This window comes from Rhipicephalus sanguineus, chromosome 1 (genome assembly GCF_013339695.2).
Source record: "Rhipicephalus sanguineus isolate Rsan-2018 chromosome 1, BIME_Rsan_1.4, whole genome shotgun sequence".
NCBI classification, from domain to species: domain Eukaryota; kingdom Metazoa; phylum Arthropoda; class Arachnida; order Ixodida; family Ixodidae; genus Rhipicephalus; species Rhipicephalus sanguineus.
In genome coordinates this window covers 162601343-162623418 of record NC_051176.1, presented here as the reverse complement: position 1 = coordinate 162623418, position 22076 = coordinate 162601343, and the positions used below count along the sequence as shown (strand labels likewise).

The following is a 22076-nucleotide window of genomic DNA, read 5'->3' as shown; positions in this document are numbered from 1 at the left end:
AAAAAAATGAGGGGTTCATTATTGGTCTCAAGAAGCAGACGGTGGGGGGCTAGTTGGTAAGACATGCAAAACATAAAACTGCGCCTACATACAGGACGCAAGAAGAAAGAAGTGGACGGGACTGCGCTGGTCCCGTCCACTTCTTTCTTCTTGTGTCCTGTATGTAGGCACAGTTTTATGTTTTTCATTATTGGTGAAGTAACTTGGAATGCCTAAGCATAGCACTGAATTCTGATTGTGGGCCATCTGTTAGTCTTTACATCAACCCAACCAGTGATGCAACAAGCACCTCAATGTTCTAGCTTGTTCAGTGTTCGATCACTCACTTTGATGCCCGATTCATGGTGCAATAATTACATTATTGGGCTTCTATGCTAGAGGCCTTAGTTCAATCCCTGTGGAGTCTTCAGTTTTTAAGCTTGTTTTTTGTTTCAAAATTTATTCTTGCCTTTTATTTTTTATTTTTATTCTGCAATCTGTTTTTTATTTATATCAGTGGGTGCTGCTATTGCGGATAGACAACTTGTGCACACTTTTCACTCATAATGAGGCTTTTAATGCTTTATACAATTAAATATTCAGCATTGTTATTGGTCAGAGAGTTGTCATAGGTTACCTATACTTCAGGAAAGTTCAGCATTTCTTACAGTAACTGTGTGGCATTCTGGGACTACAATGTCATCTGCTCTGTCATCAGTTCTTTTTGTTACTGTTGTATGCAGTGCGAAAGTTGTTCTACGCCCGCTATGTCATCTAAGTGAATGTTTTAGTTAGTAATTAACATGAATCTGTTCATTCTAGTGCTTTAACTTAAAAAATTTATTTAAAGCAATTTCGGCTGTTGTATTTTTACCTTTGTTCAGCAAAACTGCCAACTCCCTTCAGCACTTGTCAAAAGACTCATTTCTTGCTAAAAATATATTGTTTTATTTAGGTGATCTTACTGTCAGTCATGTACATTGCCACTTTGGATTGTATGACAAACATATTCAGTCTTCTTTGTGCAGTTAGCTTTAGTTAACACAATTTTGAAACACTTAATGGGTATGGTACAGATATTTTGGTTTGCCAAGATTTGTCCTAATGCAGCTTTTCTTGTTGTTTTTTTTTTCTCTCTCTTTACGATGATAAAATACTCATCGCTTGCCCATGATTGTGCCACTTCGATAAAATTCTGTACTGAAAATGAGCAGTAGGAATAAGGGAAACTGAGGAGCTCACAGATTTTTAATGAAATGCTTGTCCATTACCATTATTTTTACTTGTGAAGGATGCAGTGTGTACATGGCTGTGTCCATGCTGCCTTAGCACATTAATATGCAATGTACAGCATTATCCATTGTTGGTGAAATATCTCATCAGTATTCCAACACTGATATGGTCATATGAAAGCTAGCATTGATGTCTACCTGAAAGTTGCGCAAAGTTACAAAGATGCCAGTGCAAATGCAAGTGGTTTAGCAATAAAAGCTCCATAAGTCATGTTACAATTTCAATAAGTAAAGCTCAGGTAAATCAGTTAAGAATAATTTTCTCGGTATGAAACTTGCTCTGGCCATATTGCCTGTGTGTTCACAAGGTTTTTGTGCTGTGACAGCCCATTTGCTCACTAAATTCTCATGAACTCATGCATGTCAAGGCTACACAGTCATTCTTAATACAGTCTTAATACAAATTGTTTCCTCATTTTTGCTTTGTGGCATTTCTTAACAGTGGTGGCCAGCATGAATCAACTATTAACAGCAAGGTTGTTGCATCAGCGTCCTCGGAGGCGGAGGTCTCTACACAGACCGAGAATGTCATCAGGCGAAGTAATAGCAGTGGGGGCCGTAGGAGCCTGATGCTGATTAAGAAGCCATTAGTAGTCAGAAGAAAAGTTCGTCGGGACTCTAGTGGCTCTGAAGATTCTTTCAATGTATCACTTTCTGGTGAGCAATTTTTTTTAATATGTCCCATCTGTTTTTATTCCTTCAGTTTGAGACTTAGGTTCAGTTTGGCCCTATCTGCATATTTTATACATAGCATGTGCCCTTCTGGTTTCATTGACTTGGGGTCTTTCATTTTCTTGTTCTCTATTAGCATGATTGAATTGAGGTTTTACTGCACTCATTTCATGAGCCTCCCAGCCACTGTTGGTCATTTTCCCAAAAAACAAAAAAGCAAATGGAAGTGGTCCCCTGTATAGGCACAGTATGTGTTGCTATGTGCTGTGATTTTTCAGAAACAGCCTCAGACCAGAGTGACATTGAAGGCCGAATCATAGCACTAAGTCAGGAACTCAAGAAGCGGCAATTAGAGGCAGAGCAGCTAAAGCAGGAGCAAAAACGTCGCCGCACCGAAGTGCTCCGTGAACGGGAGGAATCCCTCAAGAAACACATAGAGGTGGGTTTTGTGGCTTCACAGTTTAAAGATGCCATGCCTGTCAACTTCAAGGATGCTTTAGCTTTGCTTCTGTCTGTCGAAAGAATGAGTGAAAATTTTTGTAGCTGGCCCATATGTCTCACCTACTAGTATAGGGAAATTTTAAGAAACTACTACATTTTTTAGTAATAATGACAACTTAAATGGTGTATTAAATGTTTGGGAGACAAGGTTTAAAGAAAAGTGTAGTTCAGATTCATGTGTTCATGTAAAGCAAAAATTATTTGAATGGAAGAATTAAACAGGCATCTTTGATGCATAAATTGGTGTCCTAAATATAAATATGCATTATGCATGCTTGAATTTAGACTTGCATAATTATAATTCCAAAGAAAAAAAAAATGAGCCTTAACGATTGTGTTTACTTGGTCATGTAGCCAGTAGTTCAAATTTTGGTTGGAAAAAGTTAACCAAATACTTGGTGTACTGCATTTTGTTTTATTTATTATTGAAGAAAATGGCAGCTAGAGACATAACAGTGGCCTTTTTGTCTATTCAGTAAGCATGTGTCTTAATATTAATGAGCAATAGCAAATCATCTATTGATATTATCCTCGTGCACATAATTAAGTACTTTTTGCAGTATCTACTAAATTTTATTTGCAAAATCCTGTATACTGTGAAACATATTTCTGCTCATTGCTTTGAGCAGTTTCTTTTTTCTTTTTTATTGCAATAGCAATTATATGGTCAGTCTCGGCTGGTTTTTGCTGCCGCCGTCATGCACCGTATATGTATAAGTATGTATGCATATATATATATATAAAAGTCCCAAAGAAAAACAATTCAGAAAAATGCTCCCGAAGCGCGGAATCGAACCAGCGACCTCTCTCTGAGCAGCGCGTGGCGCTAGCCACTACGCCACAAAGCGCAGATCCTTCACGTAGCTAACGGCGAGCGTTATATACACACCCTTTATCGCTGGCAGGACTCAGAGATGGCAGGCACTTATAAGCGTTTCTTCATTACCAGCGAGATGGCACGAGGAGCGCAATGGGCGCATTTAAAAGTCGTCGGCCAGCTCACTCGCTTCTTCTAATATCTGCGCAGGGAGAACCTTGCCCTTCGGCTGTCTGCTCGCGTGGTAGTTGCTGCCGGGGGGCAGATATTTTTGCAGCGTAGCAGCGCGTCCATCACGGGCCGCTTTTCTTCCTATCGCATTCATTGCTTTGCCCTTGCGGCGAAACTGTGACTTTTTATTTTTTTATTTGCTGAGAAACTGTCCTTGGCGACATCTACTGTATTGGCACATGTTTCATTAATATGCTTTCCTTTCACTTATAACTTACTGGCTGAGTGTATTTTATCTTTTTTTTTTTGTAGTCTCACCCCCTTCTTTTTGTGTGTGTGTGTGTGTGTGTGTGTGTGTGTGTGTTGCATGGCCATTTCTTGCATTTCGCAATATCTCATACTTATTTTGTTGTGGCTCATTCTAGCTATATGATAAACTGATTCAGCAAGCAAGGGAGGAGCTAGAGAAGGAGCTAGACATGGCTCAGCAGGAAAAAGTGTCATTTGTAAAGCCGCAGATCAAGAAGCCTCGTGCTGCAGAACAACGCAAGCACCGGCTTGTCCAGATGAGTTCTCCCGAGAGTGTGACACAGCCAGCCTCGGCAAGTAGTTTTCTGACCTTTGACAAGCGACAATCATTTTATAATCAGTCAGCAAATGGCAGTCATTTATTATTTTTTTCTTAACATGTCTCCTGTGGTTCATTGTGAATAAAGGGTTCTTTGTTTAATGAATTTTCCACAACTTGTGTACTTCACAGGTACTAAAAAACAAGGAATCTAAACTATGCACTGAGTCACCAGTGGAAGTGTTGACTGGATCTTTGAAAAAATCTGGTAAATGTACTGTTTTTCACTGTTTATAGCAGAGTTCCAGTTCTTTGAAGCATGTGTGGCCATTAATATGTCGCACCTTTATTTCAGAATCCGAAATTGGTACTGAGGAAGAGCAGTCCAATGAAGCCTCTTCATTTGTCTCGTCTGGTACTGAGGAATTGGCTCCAAAATTAGCTACACCATCTATTACTGATAAATCAGCCCCAAGGACGTCTATATCATCTGCTACTTCCGAAATTGTGGAAGAGCTTAGCAGTAAGGAAGTGTCTGCATCAGCTTCTAAAAAGGACACTGAACAACCAGAGGCAACATCCTCATATGCTAGTTCCAAGGCAGCTGAAGAACAATCTTCCATTTCTGAGATTCAACCAGATGCTGAAGACCCTTTGCTCATTAGTGCAAAAGTCACTGATGAACCAAATACCCAGGATAATACTTTAACTCCTGACAGGACTTCTGAACCTGGTACTAATGCAGGCGGTGTTTCTGTGAAGAGCAGTGTCGATCCAACATTTATGGCTCAGAGTGCCACTGTCAAAGATGAGACGTTGTTGAGTGATGCCATCAGTGAACAAATTGGTGCAACAGCATCGGAAAGTTTCTTATCTGAAGGAGGCATGAAAGATAGGGCAAATTCAAATGGCCAGCATGTGAAGGAGGCTAATATATCTACCACAGACAAATCGGAGTCCCAGAATGACACTTCTGAGGGAATACTCTCTTCTCTTGGTGGTGAGAATGAAAATTCTTTGAGCCATGAAACCAAAGATGAGCAGCCTTGTGAAGTGGCACTAGTGTCTGGAAAACAAACTAATGAAAAACCATTAGGTCACAGTGAAAACTCTACTGAGGTGGGTGTGCTTAAAGAAGACTCAAGTCCTTCCAGCAGTAAGGCTGTTGATGCACCAGCGAGTCTGTCTAGCTTGGAGGATGAGTCAACAGTCACAGAGGAAGTAGCAGAGTACACAGAAGAGCTTGTGCACAGTACAGTAATAGATTCAAGCTTGTCTCATGAAGACGCAATTGAAGAAAGAAAAGTTGATAAGGCAGTTGATAGCATCCTTTGTTATCTTCTAGAGGATACCATTAAAGCCCTGGTAGGCAGACAGGACTCTTCCATACCATTAGCTGAAGAAGCTGGAACAGTGAAAGCAGCTTCGTCTAATGAAGTTACTAGAAGAATGCAGGGTGAATGTAGGCTTCCATTAGATGTGTCGGCTAGTTGCGGCTATTTTACTGCACCATCAAATGAAGAAGTGCTGTCTGCCACAGAGAGGAACTCTTATGAGCTCCATGTCCAGCTCACTGACAGAGAAACATTGGCTGGTGCTGTGGGAGATAAGATGACAGAAACAGCCAACCAACTTGACAGCTCTTTAGAGACTGGTAAACCTTGGGCCACTGTAATGATCGATGCAATTGCTGAGAAGCTCGTTTCTGAGGCAATAGACTCAGTAGTGGTCATTGCAAAGGAGAAGGGACTGCTCACTGCCATGTCTGTTGAGAGTGACAGTCATAAGTCCAATGTAAGCCAGAAGGTGAGTGCGATCCTTGCAAGCATTGAAGAGACAAGGAACAGCCGCGAGTTACAGAGGCCACAAGACCTGATGGTACTCTCAACGGATCTTGACGATGAGGAGTTTTCCTGGAAGGACGCTTCAACTGCTCCAATTTTAACATTGAGTGAGGATGCACCTGCTGAAATGAGCCCAAAGGTTAGTTGATTTGTGTATTGTCTACATTGCCGATTTCACCAGCTCTTTGACACTCTGATGTTTGTCATTTCTACACAGCTATGTGCTGATTAGTTAGGCAGTTGCTTACATACATGTTTCAGTATATTTGATAAAATTGTGCTAAATGTATCAGAAAAACAAAGATACAAATGTCCATCACATTTGCCTACTCTTAAATGTAGGGGTGTGCGAATATTCGAAATTTCGAATATTTTTCGAATAGTGTTTGCTATTCGATTCGATTCGCACTGGAATTTTACTATTCGAACTATTCGAACTTCCCAAAAACAAGTACAGTCAATGTCCGATTAAAAATGACCCCTTCAGATTTTCAATATGCTTCACCTCATCACACCCCGGTAATGCGGCAAAGCTGCCTTTCAAGCTCCGTCACGGTCGAACTTTGCCAAGAGACAAAGTCCGATTGGAAGTGGTCCCTAGACTTTCAATATGCTTCACCTCATCACAATCCGGTAATGCGGCAAAGCTGCCTTTCAAGCTCCGTCACGGTCGAACTTTGCCAAGAGACAGTCAACGTCCGATTGGAAGTGGTCCCTAGTTTCAATATGCTTCACCTCATCACACCCCGGTATTGCGGCAAAGCTGCCTTTCAAGTTCCGCTACGGTCGCAAATGTACTAACTCAAGAAAACGCTGGTTCCAACATGGAGATGAAAGATGCGGCAGAGGTAGGGGCTCAATTTATGCTGTTTTGAACCTGAAATTCGGGCAGGAAGTCCGAAAAATCGGAAGCCGATGCTTTTCAGCAACCAAAATTTCAGATGTTCTCATATATCGACGTCTACGAGTCAGATTTGGAACTCCAGACTTGAAGGGAGCACACCGTTGTCCACCACATCATTGGGCTTCCACAGAAGTTGAAAGAGGAGGAGAGGCTGAGGAAATGGCATCTTTGCCTATCATGTGAAAGTGTTGTTGGCAACACTTTGGTTGCACCAAATCATGTACATGAATAGAATTCAGCCCCTACATTGCCTCATTCTTGATAAGACGACTATGAAACATCACTCCGCCAGTGCTTCATCAACCTAGCGAAAAGAAGCACTTTCATGTTGCTATCTCAAGCATATGCTTAGGAATCCTCTCTAACTTTTTTTCTGCAATTTCGCTTCGAAGTATTCGAAAAATATTCAAGAAATATTTGAGAAATATTCGATTCAATTCGCACTCACACTTCAATATTCGAATTCGCTTCGCACCCAAAATTTTGCTATTCGCACAGCTCTACTTAAATGTAAAATCTTTGAAGTCATTTGGTAAAAGCAGAAATCCAGAATTAAATTATGTTCATTCAGTATTGTGTACAGCATGCATGTCAAACCAGCGTATCACAATATGCTTGGTGTCTGGGCTTGGAGGCACACATACTTGCAGACAAAAGTACCACAATAGTAACAAGAGCCAACAACTTTGTAGCTGTCCCATAGATTTGAAGCCTTTCATACAGAAGAAAGCTTGGGAGGTGCCGGCAGCACTTATGGTACATAAGCTTTACGTTGTCAAACAGCTAGGAAATTTACCACACTTAAGAAAATCTTGGCGAACTGAGGTTACATCATGTTGGCTTAGGATAGGACGTACTTATGGTACATACTTATACCTGCTGACCAGTAGTGAACCACCCATCTGTGAGAGAGGTGGTGAGTCGCTTACTGTGCTGCACATCGTGTTAGAATGCCACGAACTAGAAGCTCACGGGAAAAGGCATTTCTCCTTACTATACCGACAGTATATTCACTGCATCCATCTATTCATTGGCAATGAGCCAGTTTTTACCTGTCATTCAGTACTTGCATTTTTTAAAGGATGTTCACACTCTGCGATATTTTTTATTCTGTATATATATTTTATGTATTTATGTAGCAAGTGTAGGGTCTTTACAGCCACGTTACATTCTACGTCATAATTCATTGGTCATCAATAACTCATTACTCATAGTCATACTGCTCTTTGGCTGCACTTGGCCTTTACGCCAATAAACACAATCACATCGTCATCATCATCCTCATTTCATAAGGTTATTTGCAAGTTTTCAGCTTGCATATTATTACTACCTCCACATTAACTTAATGGGCTGTACTAGGAAGTGACCCTAAGAGGTGAGAACAGAAAACAAATTGAAGTAGAGTATTTTTCATGCCCCCCCCCCCCCTCCCCCTTTTTGCTGCTTCATTAGTACCAGCCAAAGCTTATGTATCTTCGTTTTAATTAGTTTCTGAACTTGGTTTGTAATAGAGTACTGCACGGGCTCGGGCCTACCCAAAAATCCGGGCCTGGCTCGGCCCACGAGCCCGGTAAACTAGTTTTCATGTTGGGCGAGGCTCGGGTCTGAAGCTCCAGGCTTAGGGTCGGGCCCAGGCTTGAGGGGGTGGACTCGGGTCGGGCTTGGTAATTGCTCAGTTCATATTTTATCTCAAAAAAAGAAAAAGAAAATGCTGCTTTTACTTGGGGCAAGCTATTTGGAGAAGTTTTATGAGGGGGCAAGCATAGGTCGGCAAACTCACCCATGAGCCGACTCACTCAGACTCTCGGTTCAGTCTGAGTCTGAGTGAGTTCGGTTGAGTAATATCTTGGTGAGTTTGAATCTGAGTGAGCCCATTTGAGAAAAATTTTAGTGAGTCTGAGCCCGGGTGAGTCCGGGTGAGGAAAATTTTGGTGAGTCAGAATCTGAGTGAGCCCTAAGCGCAAAATACATTTCTTGAGTGAGTCTGAGTGAGCTCTACATTTTTTGCCGACCTATGGTCCTATCTACTCAACTTCAGCTTTACTGTCAGCCTTATGTCGGCTCACATTTATACTCACATCTACTCACACATGCCTCAACGCACTAGCATCCATACGCCAGCTCAATATTTATTGATCAGAGGCATTACTTGCGAAGGGAGGGAGGGAGGGAGGGGACTCAACCTCCCCTTGCAAGCTCTTTCACGGGAAGTTCTTCATAGAAATATCTCATGTAAGTCATCTCTTTCAATAAAAATGTCCCTACTAAATTGGAACCACTGGTAACTCGTATATAAAGGTACAAGATCAAAAGGTGCCTAGTAGAGCACCGTGTATGTGAGATATTGGTGTTAAAGAGAATTGATGCCATGGTCGCACAAGGTAATTATACGATAACGGACTCAGAGTCGACTCACTCAGACTTGGATCGAGCCGTGAGTCTGAGTTAGTCCGCATGAGTAATATTCTGCTGAGTTTGAGTCAGAGTGAGAAAAATTTGAGTGAGTCTAAGTCCGAGTGAGTCCGCTTGAGGAAAATTTTGGTGAGTCTGAGTCCGAGTGAGCACTAAGCACAAAATATATTTCTTGAGTGAGTCTGAGTGAGCTCCAGATTTTTTTGCCAAACTATGGGGGCAAGTACTAAACTTCTTTTGCATATTGCATGGAGCTACCTAATTTATGTGAAACGGGTGAGCTAAAAGATAGACCAGATGCTTACATAGTTAACATCTCACTATTTTGTGCTTTATTTGCATTGATTATTCTTTTATATCCGAAATGTTATTTTGTAACCATAGTACTAAGTGTAATATAATGAATTTATGAATTTATACCTAAAACATATAACCACAAGAGCGATCACAGAGCTCCAGAGCAGGGAAAATTTCTTGGAAGTTCCAGCCATCATCTAAAACAAAAGGTCTGCGCGGAGTCTCGTTATATAGAATCACTCTGGAGAAACAGTTCTTTTTCTGTGGCTCCGTCACGGCTCCCAGTGGTCATGTGACGCGAGATGGATATGCACAGCCTGCCTGGTGGGCCCACGTTAACGTGTGAGCTTTCGTCTTATTCCACTATATGGTACGACAGCAACATCAGGTAGCACAAAAGGGATAACTTATGTTTTTTTCACTTATGGTTTATCCTTCTTGTGGTGTTATTAAAACGTCGAAATTGGTTTAGAATCTGTTTTATTTCATATAGCCCTAAAATTGACGTTTTGTAGACTATACGTGCTACCTGGGATGATACTGCCGTAACAGCGTTGCAATGGGCAGGAATCATATAGGTCTATAAACAAGGCGTGGGGAAAGTATATTTGCTTGACCAAGTATCTGGCCTGAAAAAAGACTATTACAATTTCCATGCTGGGAGATGTCGCCTAACCTCGAGCCATATGCACCCAATAAGAAGCGTCGATAAGCTTATTCGCGCCTTTATCACCAAATTGAAACGAGCTGCAAAAATAGATGAAAATCTGCTTTAGCAGAGCATAACGTTGGTCGAGTTGGTGCATAGTTTAACGAAATATTTGTGGCGCTGCTGAGAACGAAAAAGATGATTTAGAGAAAACAGGATAGGGCACCATCCTGGTGCCCTATCCTGTCTTCTCTCTTTTTTTTCCTCGTTCTCAGTCGCGCCACGAATATTTCATTAAGATCGAAATCTCTTCTTTCACCTCCTGCCAGTCCTATCTGCGTAGTCCAGTGGCCACATTCTACCTGTACATCATTAGGCATACAGCACTAAAATAGCGAGAAAAAGAAGAGCACAGCACAAGCCATGCATTACTGAAGCCTGCAGTGAGAAGCCCCAAAGAGGAGTTTTGTGGCTGATATTGAAGTGTGACACAACCTTCGGGAACGAGAGAAATGAAGGCATGAGCTGGACCGCTATATTCATTCTGCAGAGGTTCACAAAGACATCCGGAATTTGCTCCAGCACTGGAAGAACGAGTGCCGATGCCTTCACAACTCTCAAGGCGAATTTTGTGCACCCCTGCGGTTAACGCAAGCAGTGAGAGAAATAAAGCGGCAGGATACGTGATGCAACAGCGTAGGGCGTGGCTAAAACCAGAATCTCTTGATAATTTCCTTTTTTTTTGCACATTAACACATGAGGAAATAAGCTGTGAGCTATGTCACAAAAACATATGGATTAATTACTAACAGAGGTGTGATACACGAAAACAATGGTATCACAAATACTTTTTTTTCTTTCCAGCAGTCTATTCATCTTTCGAAAAGTACACGTGGTGCATGTGGTTCAATACAATTTCTATCTAGGTTAGCATATTTACAGCAAAGGTAATAAATTTGGCTTTTTTCCTCTGTTTATCTTGCTATGGCAAGGTGCTACTACGCTGAAGAAAGGTGCTACAAATCAAGAAGTGTGTACGGTTGGGTTTCGTGGTAGACCATGCTTTATCTTTCAATAGAGAGCGCAATAAAAACAGAAAGGGAACAGCGAGTTCTGTTCTCTGTCCCCTATGTCTTTATTGGGCTCCCTACTGAAACTGAAGTCATGCTGCAAATCACTTTCCTTATCTATAATATCTGCTACAAAACACTCTTGAGGATTCCCATCTGTATTTACAGAAAAAAATAGATACAGTATGCCGCTGCTGAACAAACGTTCATAGAACTCTATATGTCCACTCAACTGTTTCCACTGTGAAGCCCTTTTGCACAAGGAATTACTGTAGGTTAAAGTATACTGTTAGCAAAGCATGCGCCAGGAAAATGTAGGTATTTGGTACTTGAAATGCCCTGTTGTCGATTACATGTTCGGGCAACACCACCTAGATTACTGGTTCGGGCCGGGTAGGTGAAATTTTTTATCAGGTTTGGGCTGGGCCCGTGTTTTGCTTTGAGTCACCGGGCCGGGTTCAGGCAGGTAAATTTCGAGTTTTGAGCCTGGGCCGGGCCCGGGCAGTAAGGCACGGCTTGTGCAGTGCTTTAGTTTGTAAGCAGTTCGTTACACTGGCCACAGCAGCCGCAATTCAGTGGGGGCGAAAAGAACACCCGTGTATTTAGGTTTGGGTATGCATTAGAGAACCCCAGGTAGTCGAAATTAATCCGGAGTCCCCCCACTACGGCATACCTCATAATCATATTGTGGTTTTGGCAGGTAAAATCCCAGCAATTGTTATTGTTAAAGGCTCATTACACTAAGTTTTTGTTTTTATTGCTTTCTCTCTCCCCCTTTCTCTTTTTTCAGGAGCTCTGTTCAAGAGCAGTGCAAGCTGAAGACTGTTTTTTGTCAACAACTTCAGAGCAGGACTGGTTTGATGATGACTTTGGCTTGGGTTCTGGTGACAACGCTTTGGCCTACCAACGACGTATTCCAAACAAGCCACCACCTCCTTACAGTCCCCCCAAGAGTGGCTTTATGTCAAGGCTGTTTTCTGAAGCTGTATGGAAAGTGCCCAACATGGAGGCTGAAGTATCAGCTTTGGTACGAAAGGCAGCCACCATTGTTTATGCAACAGCTGTGCAGGGAAAAGGTCTTGTGAACCTGACCTTTAGCCCCGAGTGTGTTGGTGAAAAGGCCGGTGCATCAGGTGTTGATGGAGACAGCTACCGAGCTTACTGTGAATTCCTGTTTGAGCTTGTAAAAGAGACAGCACAAGAAATTTTCTGGTGAGTAGAATTTGTCAAGCTCTAGAGTACCCGTTGCATTGACATAGTGCTCCTGTATGCTCTTTGAAAGAAAGCAGTTGCACTCCTGGTTTCCATGCATTCTGCCATTTGTCAAGCAAAATTGCATGGAACTGCAGTGTTAGAGAAGAAGAAGGACACAGGACAAGTGCTGTCTAACAACTGAAATTTATTAAACAAGTGTGAGCATATGAAAAACCAACACCGTGCGTGCGCAGGATTCTATGTCACGTGGAAAAAATTGGTAAGCATGCGTACCTCACAATCTAGCAAACAAACGGAAGGCTCAGGTATACAATCATCCCGCGTCATTTTGATGAAGAAGGCTTGCACAAGTTCCCGAGCACTCTTGCGCTTGTGCTTCAAGATAATGTCAGTGTCATCGAAAAAAGGATTACACCCACAAGACCTGCAATGGGCTGAAAGATCGGCGTTCTCTTTAAGGTGTTTCTACGCTGGTGAAGTCGTTTGTTGATGCCATTGCCTTTTTGTCATGTGTATACCTTTCCGCAGGAGAGGGAAATTCTGTACACAGCACCAACGGCACAGGAAATGGCGGGGATGCGATGCTTCACTGAGCAATCTACAACTGCTGTTCCTCTAGCCTTTCTCTCAATTGCAGCACATGCTTTTCCTATTTTTTGGTTCGAGGAAAAATGAAGATCGACGTTGAAACCTTTTGCTATATTCTTGAAGCGATGGGACAGTCTGTGTACATAAGACTTGACAGGATACTTTTTTGTCCTCTGATTATCGTGCACAGTGGTTTTAATGCGGGAAATTTACACTTCTTTAGAAGGTTTTCAGATGCCGACACAACCACATGCACAAGAACATCTGTTTGTTAAAATGCGAGGTATGCATGCTTGGCAATTTTTTCCAAGTGACATAGAATCCTGCGCACACATGGTGCTGGTTTTTCGTATGCTCACTCTTGTTTGATAAATTTCAGTTGTTACAGCGCTTGTACTGTGCCTCTCTTCTTCTCTGTGTTCTCCGTAGTCATCGTGCTGGTTTTTTCAAGTATGTAACAGCGGTGTGCAGTGAAAGCCGCCCACCTTTGGCTCAGTGTAAAAATACTTTTTTCCTGTAATCTTCACCTTCCCGGCGGAAATTTTTCACATAATGTTGCATTATATAATAATCAGAACTGTTTGCATGCAAAGGAAAAGAGAAAACAGAAATCCAGCTTTTATCCAGCTTTCTTGTAAGCTTTAAAAATTCCATTACCATTCTTAAAGGGACCCTGCAACATTTCTTCAGCATGGTCAGAAAATACTGCCGATTGGTAGTCGAGGCTCCTGAGAACACGTGAGCCAAACATTACAGCACAGCATGTGGCCTAAAATTTACAATTAATTCTCAGTCAGCTAGAAATCGCTTCCTCTTCTCTCTACAAATGATGCCATATACCCAAGTCCATGCCCGTTGGCTGATTTCAGCACGGTGAGCTACACAGTTACTGTGACCGCTGCAAGATGCTTCCACGTGCCCGCATGTGCGCTTGCAATCACACTGAAAGCAAGCCGCACGTTCGAAGGAAAAAAGAAAAAAGAAAGTGTTCAAGGTCATGACACACTGAAAAAGGGACGCATCATCTTGCCCCCTCGTCATCCCCCTCCCTGTGTAGCTTTCAGAGTGCACGCTGGTACCAAAAGAGAGAGAAAGTGCTTAAAGCGTGCCGCGAATCCCTGTAACTCCGCTCGTACTTGATGGATTCTAAAAATATTTGCGGCATTACTTGGAAAAGTGTTGCAGGGCCCCTCTAAAGTGTTCATTGATTTCTATCAGAGTTTAGAATAACAGAGGGCTGAGCTAGTTGGTAAGTATTCATTCTAAAAAGGCAGGGCATGCAAACACGGACACAAGAAGGAAGTCAGGACACCACACACGCCGTTTGTGTCTTATCAGAGTTTATTTTTTGATTTTCTGTTTTGCTAGACACTAAGAGTTGGGCCTCATTGATTAGGACTAGTTAATCATAATTGCTTAACTAAATCACCTTTCACTAGTTGTCAGTTGTGATTGATAAATGAGTTGATATTAATATCTATTAGTCTCAGTAATTACCTTCAGCAGTTTCATTTTTTAATTACCTTAAGGACCTCCTAAAAAGGGGGTCTTACATAAGGGGTGGGCTGTACGATGAACAAGATATCACTAATGGTCATGAAATACACGAGTGGTCGACAACGCCAGATAGAAACCATGATGGGCAGGTGATCTTGGTAATGTGCAGGGCAAGGCTATTCTAGTCAGTGGTTGTTAAAAAAAAGAAACTATAAGAAAAATGTTTTGCGAGCATGTGGATGCACAACTTGGCAAGGATGACCAGTGCTTCCTATTTACCTGTTTAATTTTAGTAATTGCCTCCAGCAATTTTATTCCATTTTTGAATTACCTTAGAGACCCCCTAAAAAAAGGGGGTCTTACATAGGGGGTCTTATGTAAGCTAAATAAATTGTGGTGTGAGATAGTGTAAGCCATGTTTCTGCTAGGTTTTTTTTGTCTACTACAGTTTTTGCATTAGCTTTTATAAAGTTGCTGCTTTGTGGTGTGAGTCAGGGAATAAGTATGCTTTTGCATTATATGGTGAAGGTTATTCGCTGTTGCCATTCAAGAGTCCATTAATGCAAGGATGGCTCGTGACAACTGTTCAGCTAAGTCATGACTGTTTTGTTTGAACTCTAAATAAAATTTGTAACATGATGACGCCAGTGGTTGTAGGATCTCGCACCGTATCAAAGGCTGCTTTTGGTTTGTACAAAAGGTACCCTTTTTGGTATTTAAGTGACTAAGGTGTTGCACTGCTGAGCTTGAAGTGGGTTCCCTTCCCCGTCATTGCAGCCATATTTTGATGGGGTCTAAATGTAAAAACACTCCTATAGGTAGATGTAGGTGCACATTAAAGAACCCTAAATGGTCAAAATTAATCTGGAGTGTCCCACTACAGCATGCCTGATAATATCATGGTAAAATCACAGTCTTTTTAATTAGTATGAAAACTGCGAATTTGAATATCGCCTCATTGTCACTCTCTCCCTACTGTTATGTATGCAGCACAATGTCTGATGATTCTTTTCCCTACTTATTGAATTCTCTGGCATGATGAACACCTGATGTGGATGCAGAAGTGATTTTGGTGCTTAAAGAAGCAAGAAAGGAAAGAAAGCAGTGTCACAACTTGCAGTTATCATTTGAGTATTTGAAACTAACATTTATTTACATTTCTTTTTTTTCAGCACTGAAGCCACAGATACTCCTCCACCATTCTGGCAGCGAAATGTGCGTCTTAGAAGAAAGCGACCTTTGCCTGCTACGCTTGAACTTTTTGTCTCTATTGTGGGGAGCAAGGTGTTGTCAGTGCCAGGACTCCATGAAAATTCTGAACTTGCATTCCGAAACTTTGATGACCGTGGACTGAATTTTGTGGATGTACTGCTCTATTCTGAAGCCAGAGGTGAAGAGCCTGAGTGGGTGGACTACAGTCGTGAAGAAGTCATTGTCAAAGACCAGGTGGCCATTGCAATTTTTCACCTGTTAGTGGATGACACACTTGAAACTTTGAAGTCCCTTTGGCAGTTGAGATGACAGATAGTGTAAGTCATGTTTCTGGTAGCTTTCTTTTTTTTTTTTTCAGTGATTGCAGTGAACATTTTTCTGTAGAAAATCAGTTTGCTGAAGTATTTCCTGCTTGAGTTTAGATAACCTATGCCAGTTACACAGATGGCTGGTAGTAGATTTTGCTGGTCAGATGATAACTGCTTCATATAGAGCAGTTTTCATACCGACCTATATGGAACAAGTCACATGTAATTAAATGCATTTTTTGGTAGTATTGTAATTGAAGATTTCCTTTGTTTACTCTCTGAAGTAATCTTTAAATCACTTCCTTTTCTGAGTAAGTAATCACACCTAACCAGTTAAATGACAAAAGAAGTTTTTGCAGCTGATGCAGCCTTGAGCACTTGAATGTGGGGGTAGCTAATGTAGGGTCTGCATGGTCTGCAGTTGGCATCATCCGAAGGGATGAAAATAGCATTACTTCCTTCCCACAATCTGTGCCCTGCAGCTATGCTTCATCAACAGAACATTATCAGCTTGTAGATTTGCACACTGCTACTGCTCACTGCATTACTTTTCTGATGTAGGCAGTCTTGAGCTGTTAAGTGTACATAATTCCCCTCTGTTTGAAATGCGGCTCATGTGGGCCTAATTTAGCAATTTTCTAAACTAAAAATTAAACTTTGGCCATCTCTTCATGGAACGTGAACGTGCACTGGCATCCTAATTCAGCCACTAATAATGCCAGGCTGCACTACTAATACTGATACAGCCAGACCAGTTCGTTCCAGTTTCTGTGCTTGTGCAATATTTGCAGAAGTAGGAACAAATTAATGGAGAAGTCATTAGTTGCTTTATAGTAATTGTTCAATTGCTCTCATGGGGCAGTAATTAGCTACTGCAGTCACATTTCCGAGTGGAATAATTGTAATGGGGTTACTTCTTTTTCTGTAGTGTGTACAAGTCTGTACAAAATGAGGTCACTTCGAACAAGTCTGCTATTTTTAACAATAGCGCTGCTCAGGCAGACAAGAGTGACATGTGGCAGCATATTTCACAGCCGGTTGAGATCTTGTTCTTGTTCTCATGAATTACCATTTGTGGAAGCTTACAGAATAAATTGAATCTTTTTCTTAGAAGTTTGATTGTCAGCACGTGTGGCTGTTCTTGAAACATCAGTGTACATTGACTAAAAAAAAGCGCCTAAATCTTCAACACTGGCTAGTGTCAACAAGTCTTTGTGGAGGAAAAAACAAGTGCCAAAATTGTGGCTGGACTTTTACCAAAATTGTGGCAGCACATTTAATATTGGATACATGTGTCAGCACTTCGTACAAAGGATGATTGCAAGTACTCATAAGTGCAACTTTGCCATAAGCTCTAATGAAATGTTATGCTAAGGTATACATACAGTAACATTGCACAATTCCAGAAAGCAAGTTTAGTCTTGATGTGTGCCTGTAAAGCGACTCATTTTGGACTGAAGAGTTTTTACACAGGGGTGTGCGAATATTCAAAATTTCGAATATTTTTCAAATAGTGTTTGCTATTTGATTCGATTCGCACTGGAATTTTACTATTCGAACTTCCCAAAGACAAATACAGCCAACGTCCGATTGAAAGTGCCCCCTTCAGATTTTCAATATGCTTCACCTCATTACACTCTCGTAGTGCGGCAAAGCTGCCTTTCATGCTCCGTTATAGTTGAACTTTGCCAAGAGACAGTCAAGGTCCAATTGGAAGTGGTCCCTAGATTTTCAATATGCTTCACCTCATCACACCCCGGTATTGCGGCAAAGCTGCCTTTCAAGCTTTGCTACAGTCGCAAATGTACTAACTCAAGAAAACGCTGGTTCCAACATGGAGATGAAAGATGTGGCAAAGGTGGGGGCTCAATTAATGCTGTTTTGGACCTGAAATTTGGGCAGAAGTCCGAAAAATCAGAAGCCAAAGCTTTTTAGCATCCAAGATTTCAGATGTTCTTATATATCGACGTCTACGAGGCAGATTTGGAACTCCGGACTTGAAGGGAGCACACCCTTGTCCGCCACATCAGTTGGGCTTCCACAGAAGTTGAAAGAGGAGGAGATGCTGCGGAAATGGCATCTTTGTCTATCACGTGTAAAGTGCTGTCGGCAACACTTTGGTTGCACTAAATCATGCACATAAATACAATTCGGTCTCTACATTGCGCTTCAACCTCGCAAAAAGAATATGCTTAGGAATCCTCTCCAACATTTTTTTCTGTAATTTCGCTTTGAAGTATTAGAAAAATATTCTAGAAATATTCGAGAAATATTCGAAAAATATTTGATTCGCACTCACACTTCAATATTTGAATTCGCTTCGCACCCAAAATTTTGCTATTCGCACAGCTCTATTTTTACATCATACTGTTGACTCCTTTTGAAACATTAAGCTGAATTTTTTGGACATAAGAACTAACGGTTTTAGTTTTTCAAATAATTCAGTGCATTTTTGTTAAATTGATCGTTTTATGAAAAATATAGCTTGCCAAAGTCATCAAAACATTATTGCTTGGGAGTTTATTACCTGTACATTACATAATAGAGGGCATAAAAGAAGATGAGACATGGAAAAATTATGTCAGGATGACTCAGTCTAATTTACTTTCAACAGATTTGTTCCCAAATTATGTGGAAATATACAGAGAATGTTGCAACACATTTCAGCCAAAAATTAAACGATTGAAATTTCTTACTGAAAAGACATACAGGCATTACTAATGCAATCCATGCCTCCTCCTTTGATATGTTCACTTAAGTGTACATTTCTGTCATTATTTACTGAACATAAGTAAGGTTAACCATATGGCTAGTTTGTAACTGATCATGTTGAAGTGGGGGATGGGGGCAGTGCAAATAAACAAAACTTGGTGCAATATTCTCCTTGATCATGACAACAGCGGCTACATTTTAAAAGGGACAAAATTTCTTAAAAACTCTACTTATATTTATGTGCATGGTAAGGAAGCCCAGGTGGTCAAATTTAATTTGGAGTTCACCACTATGGAATGCCTCGTAATCACGCCATGGTTTTGGCACATAAAACCCCAGAGTTTAATTTTTAATACTGTCTTTTTAGTAATGCTGTCCTCTTTCTATTAATGCAGGGAAAGCTGGGTGAGTTTGTGGAAGTTCATTTTTGACAAACAGCGATGCTAGCATAAAAAAAAAAAAAGCTAAGATGACACCAAAAGTGCTGCATATTGTGATCCTCACTTGTGCTAGTGCTGCTGTTTGTCAAATATGATCTCTTTGTTTTTTGCATGTTACTACAGTTGTTTTCTTGCATGTTACTACCTCCCCTTTTTAGGTGGTGGTTTACTTTTTGATTGATTGCTTTTGACAGCATCTGCTGGGCCTTAATTATGCTTTATCGGTTAAAATAGATTAACTTGTGTTCTAAAGGGGCAAAAATTTTAACGTAAGTTTAGGGAACTTTTATTGAGCCAACATGGCCCAAATATAAAAAATGGTTTGGCATATGTGATGTCACACGTACGCATGGTGACGTTTTGGTGCAAAATTAGAATAGTGAAACTGACCTTCATTTTCTGTTCTAATATTAAACCTATGATAGCAAAATTAATGACAGTAGGGTAAAGTTCACTTTTCCTAAGTTCACATACTCCTAAATTCACTTTTTACAACTATGTCATCTGCTTACGATTAGCAGACGACACGGTTGGAGAGAAAAGAGGTGAGACAGCAGACCCTGTCAAACAAATATACGAAGGAAGATAAGCCACGATGAGTGCGTGTGCTGAGACATACACACATGCCGTGTTTCCGCTAGCAGATGATGCAGTCACGATGGCAGCAATGGCAGAAGGAGGAGGAGGAGAAGCCAGTCTGTGAATATGGCTTGGAAGGCAGGAATCGGTTCACCCTAGTCAGCACCCTGAACTTGTGACAGTGTCATAGCAAGAGATCCCAAAGATAGTATTGTGAGCGCGGCAAGTGAATGACTCTTCATCCTCTTTACATATCATCATCAATGTGATTTCGGCTCGAGCATGGCTGAATAAGGCAGTTTCTCATAGTATAGTAATGCTACACGATAGTGATGATGCAAGTGGAGATGTAGTAGGACATAACCTTAGCAGCCTCTGAGGAACTGATGATGTGCCTTGTTTTATTGGGCCGTATTCCATTCTGACCGCTGCCAAGTGTATACATTGTAATACTTCTTGCTTATCTTATTTACACTTAACTATTTAGTACCACCAAGCCTGGGCAGGCACATTGAGATGCTTGACGTGTTTAGATTTTAACACACACACATGGGTCTCCAGTTCAACTCATGTGGGCGTCTCATGCTGCAGCAATTCATGCAATATTTCATATTGTGTAGTTGTCAACTACAGTTGAGTCGGCCAAATATTTTTTGTGTTGAGCCATGCTGAGTGCATTAGAGTACCTGCCAGGCATTTTTGTTTGCCGTTAGTCCTGGAACTGCTAGACTTGTGTCCCAATAAAACCTGCTCTGAACAGAACCTAGCTTAACTCAAGTTCTAATATAATCACACCAACTCACCCAGCTGTTCCAACTTTTTCAAGTTCTCACGCAGGAAATAAAATTTGAATGTATAAAATTTAGTGAAAGTTCGTTCAATCATTTTGCTGTATAGATTATCAATAGTTGCACACTAGTCTGGATTGAAAAGCAAATCTTGAGTATTACTATTTGAACTTCACCAATCATAAAGCTCGTAACCGAACTTTACTCCTCCATTTATGGTAAACAAAAACCAGCAAGTTCACTGCACAATTTGGCACATAGGAGGAACATGTCTATTACCACAGTAATGTGCATTACATTTGTTGAGTCATTTATAACAGTGATGGTCTGGTTTTTATTTGTAATTTTTGACCAAGTTCTAGTTCTGTGGCGTGCAGTCACAAGCAATGAATGGCAGCAGTGCTGAGTAGCAACTGAAGGCTGTATGCTGCCTTGCTGGCACCAGTGATGATTACTGTGCGACTACTACAACTGCCTCTCACCTGTGTCTGAAAAATTTGTAGTACGTGTGTGGTACAGAATCTAAATTGAAAACGCTGTTGAACAGCAATAGTATCTAAGATGGCTATACATTACGTTTCATGCACTTGCCCTAGATTTTCCTGCATACCAAAGGCACTCCACTCAACCTGCAATAGGATCTTTCCATGCTAAGTGAACTGCTCTGCTGCATTGTCACAATCTTCATCCACTTACTGGATTGTCATGTGAACTTCAGTAATCACTTGGAAATTAAAACTTCGAACTCTAGCAGATCATCTCTTTCAGAAAGCATGACCCTCTATTTTATTGCACTTGACCTAGCGGTTCGGGCCAGGATGCAAGATAAAACAAGTGTGCGAAAACACAATGTGTGAGTATGTCTCGGTAGAAAGGTTGCTATGCTCCAAAAGAGCTTTAAGAAGAGAAAAGCCAGGGAAGCTAACTAGGGCAGAGCCTGATGGGCTACCCTGTGTTGGTAGAGGAGACGGGACAGAATGTATGCAAGCTGTAGATGCAAGACTTGAAATAAAATCAAAATAAAATCAAGATGAGCTTTGTTCAAACAAGTAAAAAAATGCGTACATAATAGTTGGACCAATAGCCGATGTGGCTGGCGCCTGGCATAATACACAAAATGTATAGAAGGTTAACCACATATTTGCTCAACGAGTAAGACTTTTACATGAGCAAGTATTAATTGATGAAGGAAGAGGTATTATTACATTTGACTAGATGAGAAGCGTTTACAAGCAAAGCCTAAGTTACTTGCTACTTTAACTCTGAAGGCTGTGCCTGTAGAAATAACAGTGCCAACGAATTCTAATAATCGTTTGCCATAGACATTGCTGCAATAAGATAGGTTTAACTTAATCTTACTCGCTTGCCTGGTATTTCCTCATAGGAAGTTAAATGTGGTATTGGGCAAGGGGAAGCTTTTGTTCAGTATTTTGTGAACTAAGCAAGTAATCGGGGGCGTAGACCGAAAATATTTTCGGGGGGGGGGGGGGTTGAACTCCCCTCCTGGTTACACCCCTGCAAGTAATCGTAATCTCTTCAGACCTTAAGAGAAAGAATATGA

The 22076-nt window shown here is 41.1% G+C and overlaps 1 protein-coding gene across 1 annotated transcript in view; it reads left to right on the top strand.

The window, feature by feature from the left end:
- The window catches only part of LOC119401415 (centrosome-associated protein 350), a 135599-nt gene extending 118490 nt beyond the window's left edge, over positions 1-17109 (top strand). Inside the window, exons 30-36 of the mRNA XM_037668202.2 lie at positions 1714-1928; positions 2222-2382; positions 3858-4034; positions 4193-4268; positions 4356-5983; positions 11967-12388; positions 15649-17109. Of these exons, the coding sequence (XP_037524130.1) occupies positions 1714-1928; positions 2222-2382; positions 3858-4034; positions 4193-4268; positions 4356-5983; positions 11967-12388; positions 15649-15997 (3028 nt within the window). The 3' untranslated portion in view covers positions 15998-17109. The remainder of the gene's footprint in view (positions 1-1713; positions 1929-2221; positions 2383-3857; positions 4035-4192; positions 4269-4355; positions 5984-11966; positions 12389-15648) is intronic.
- Positions 17110-22076: the final 4967 nt, after the last annotated feature.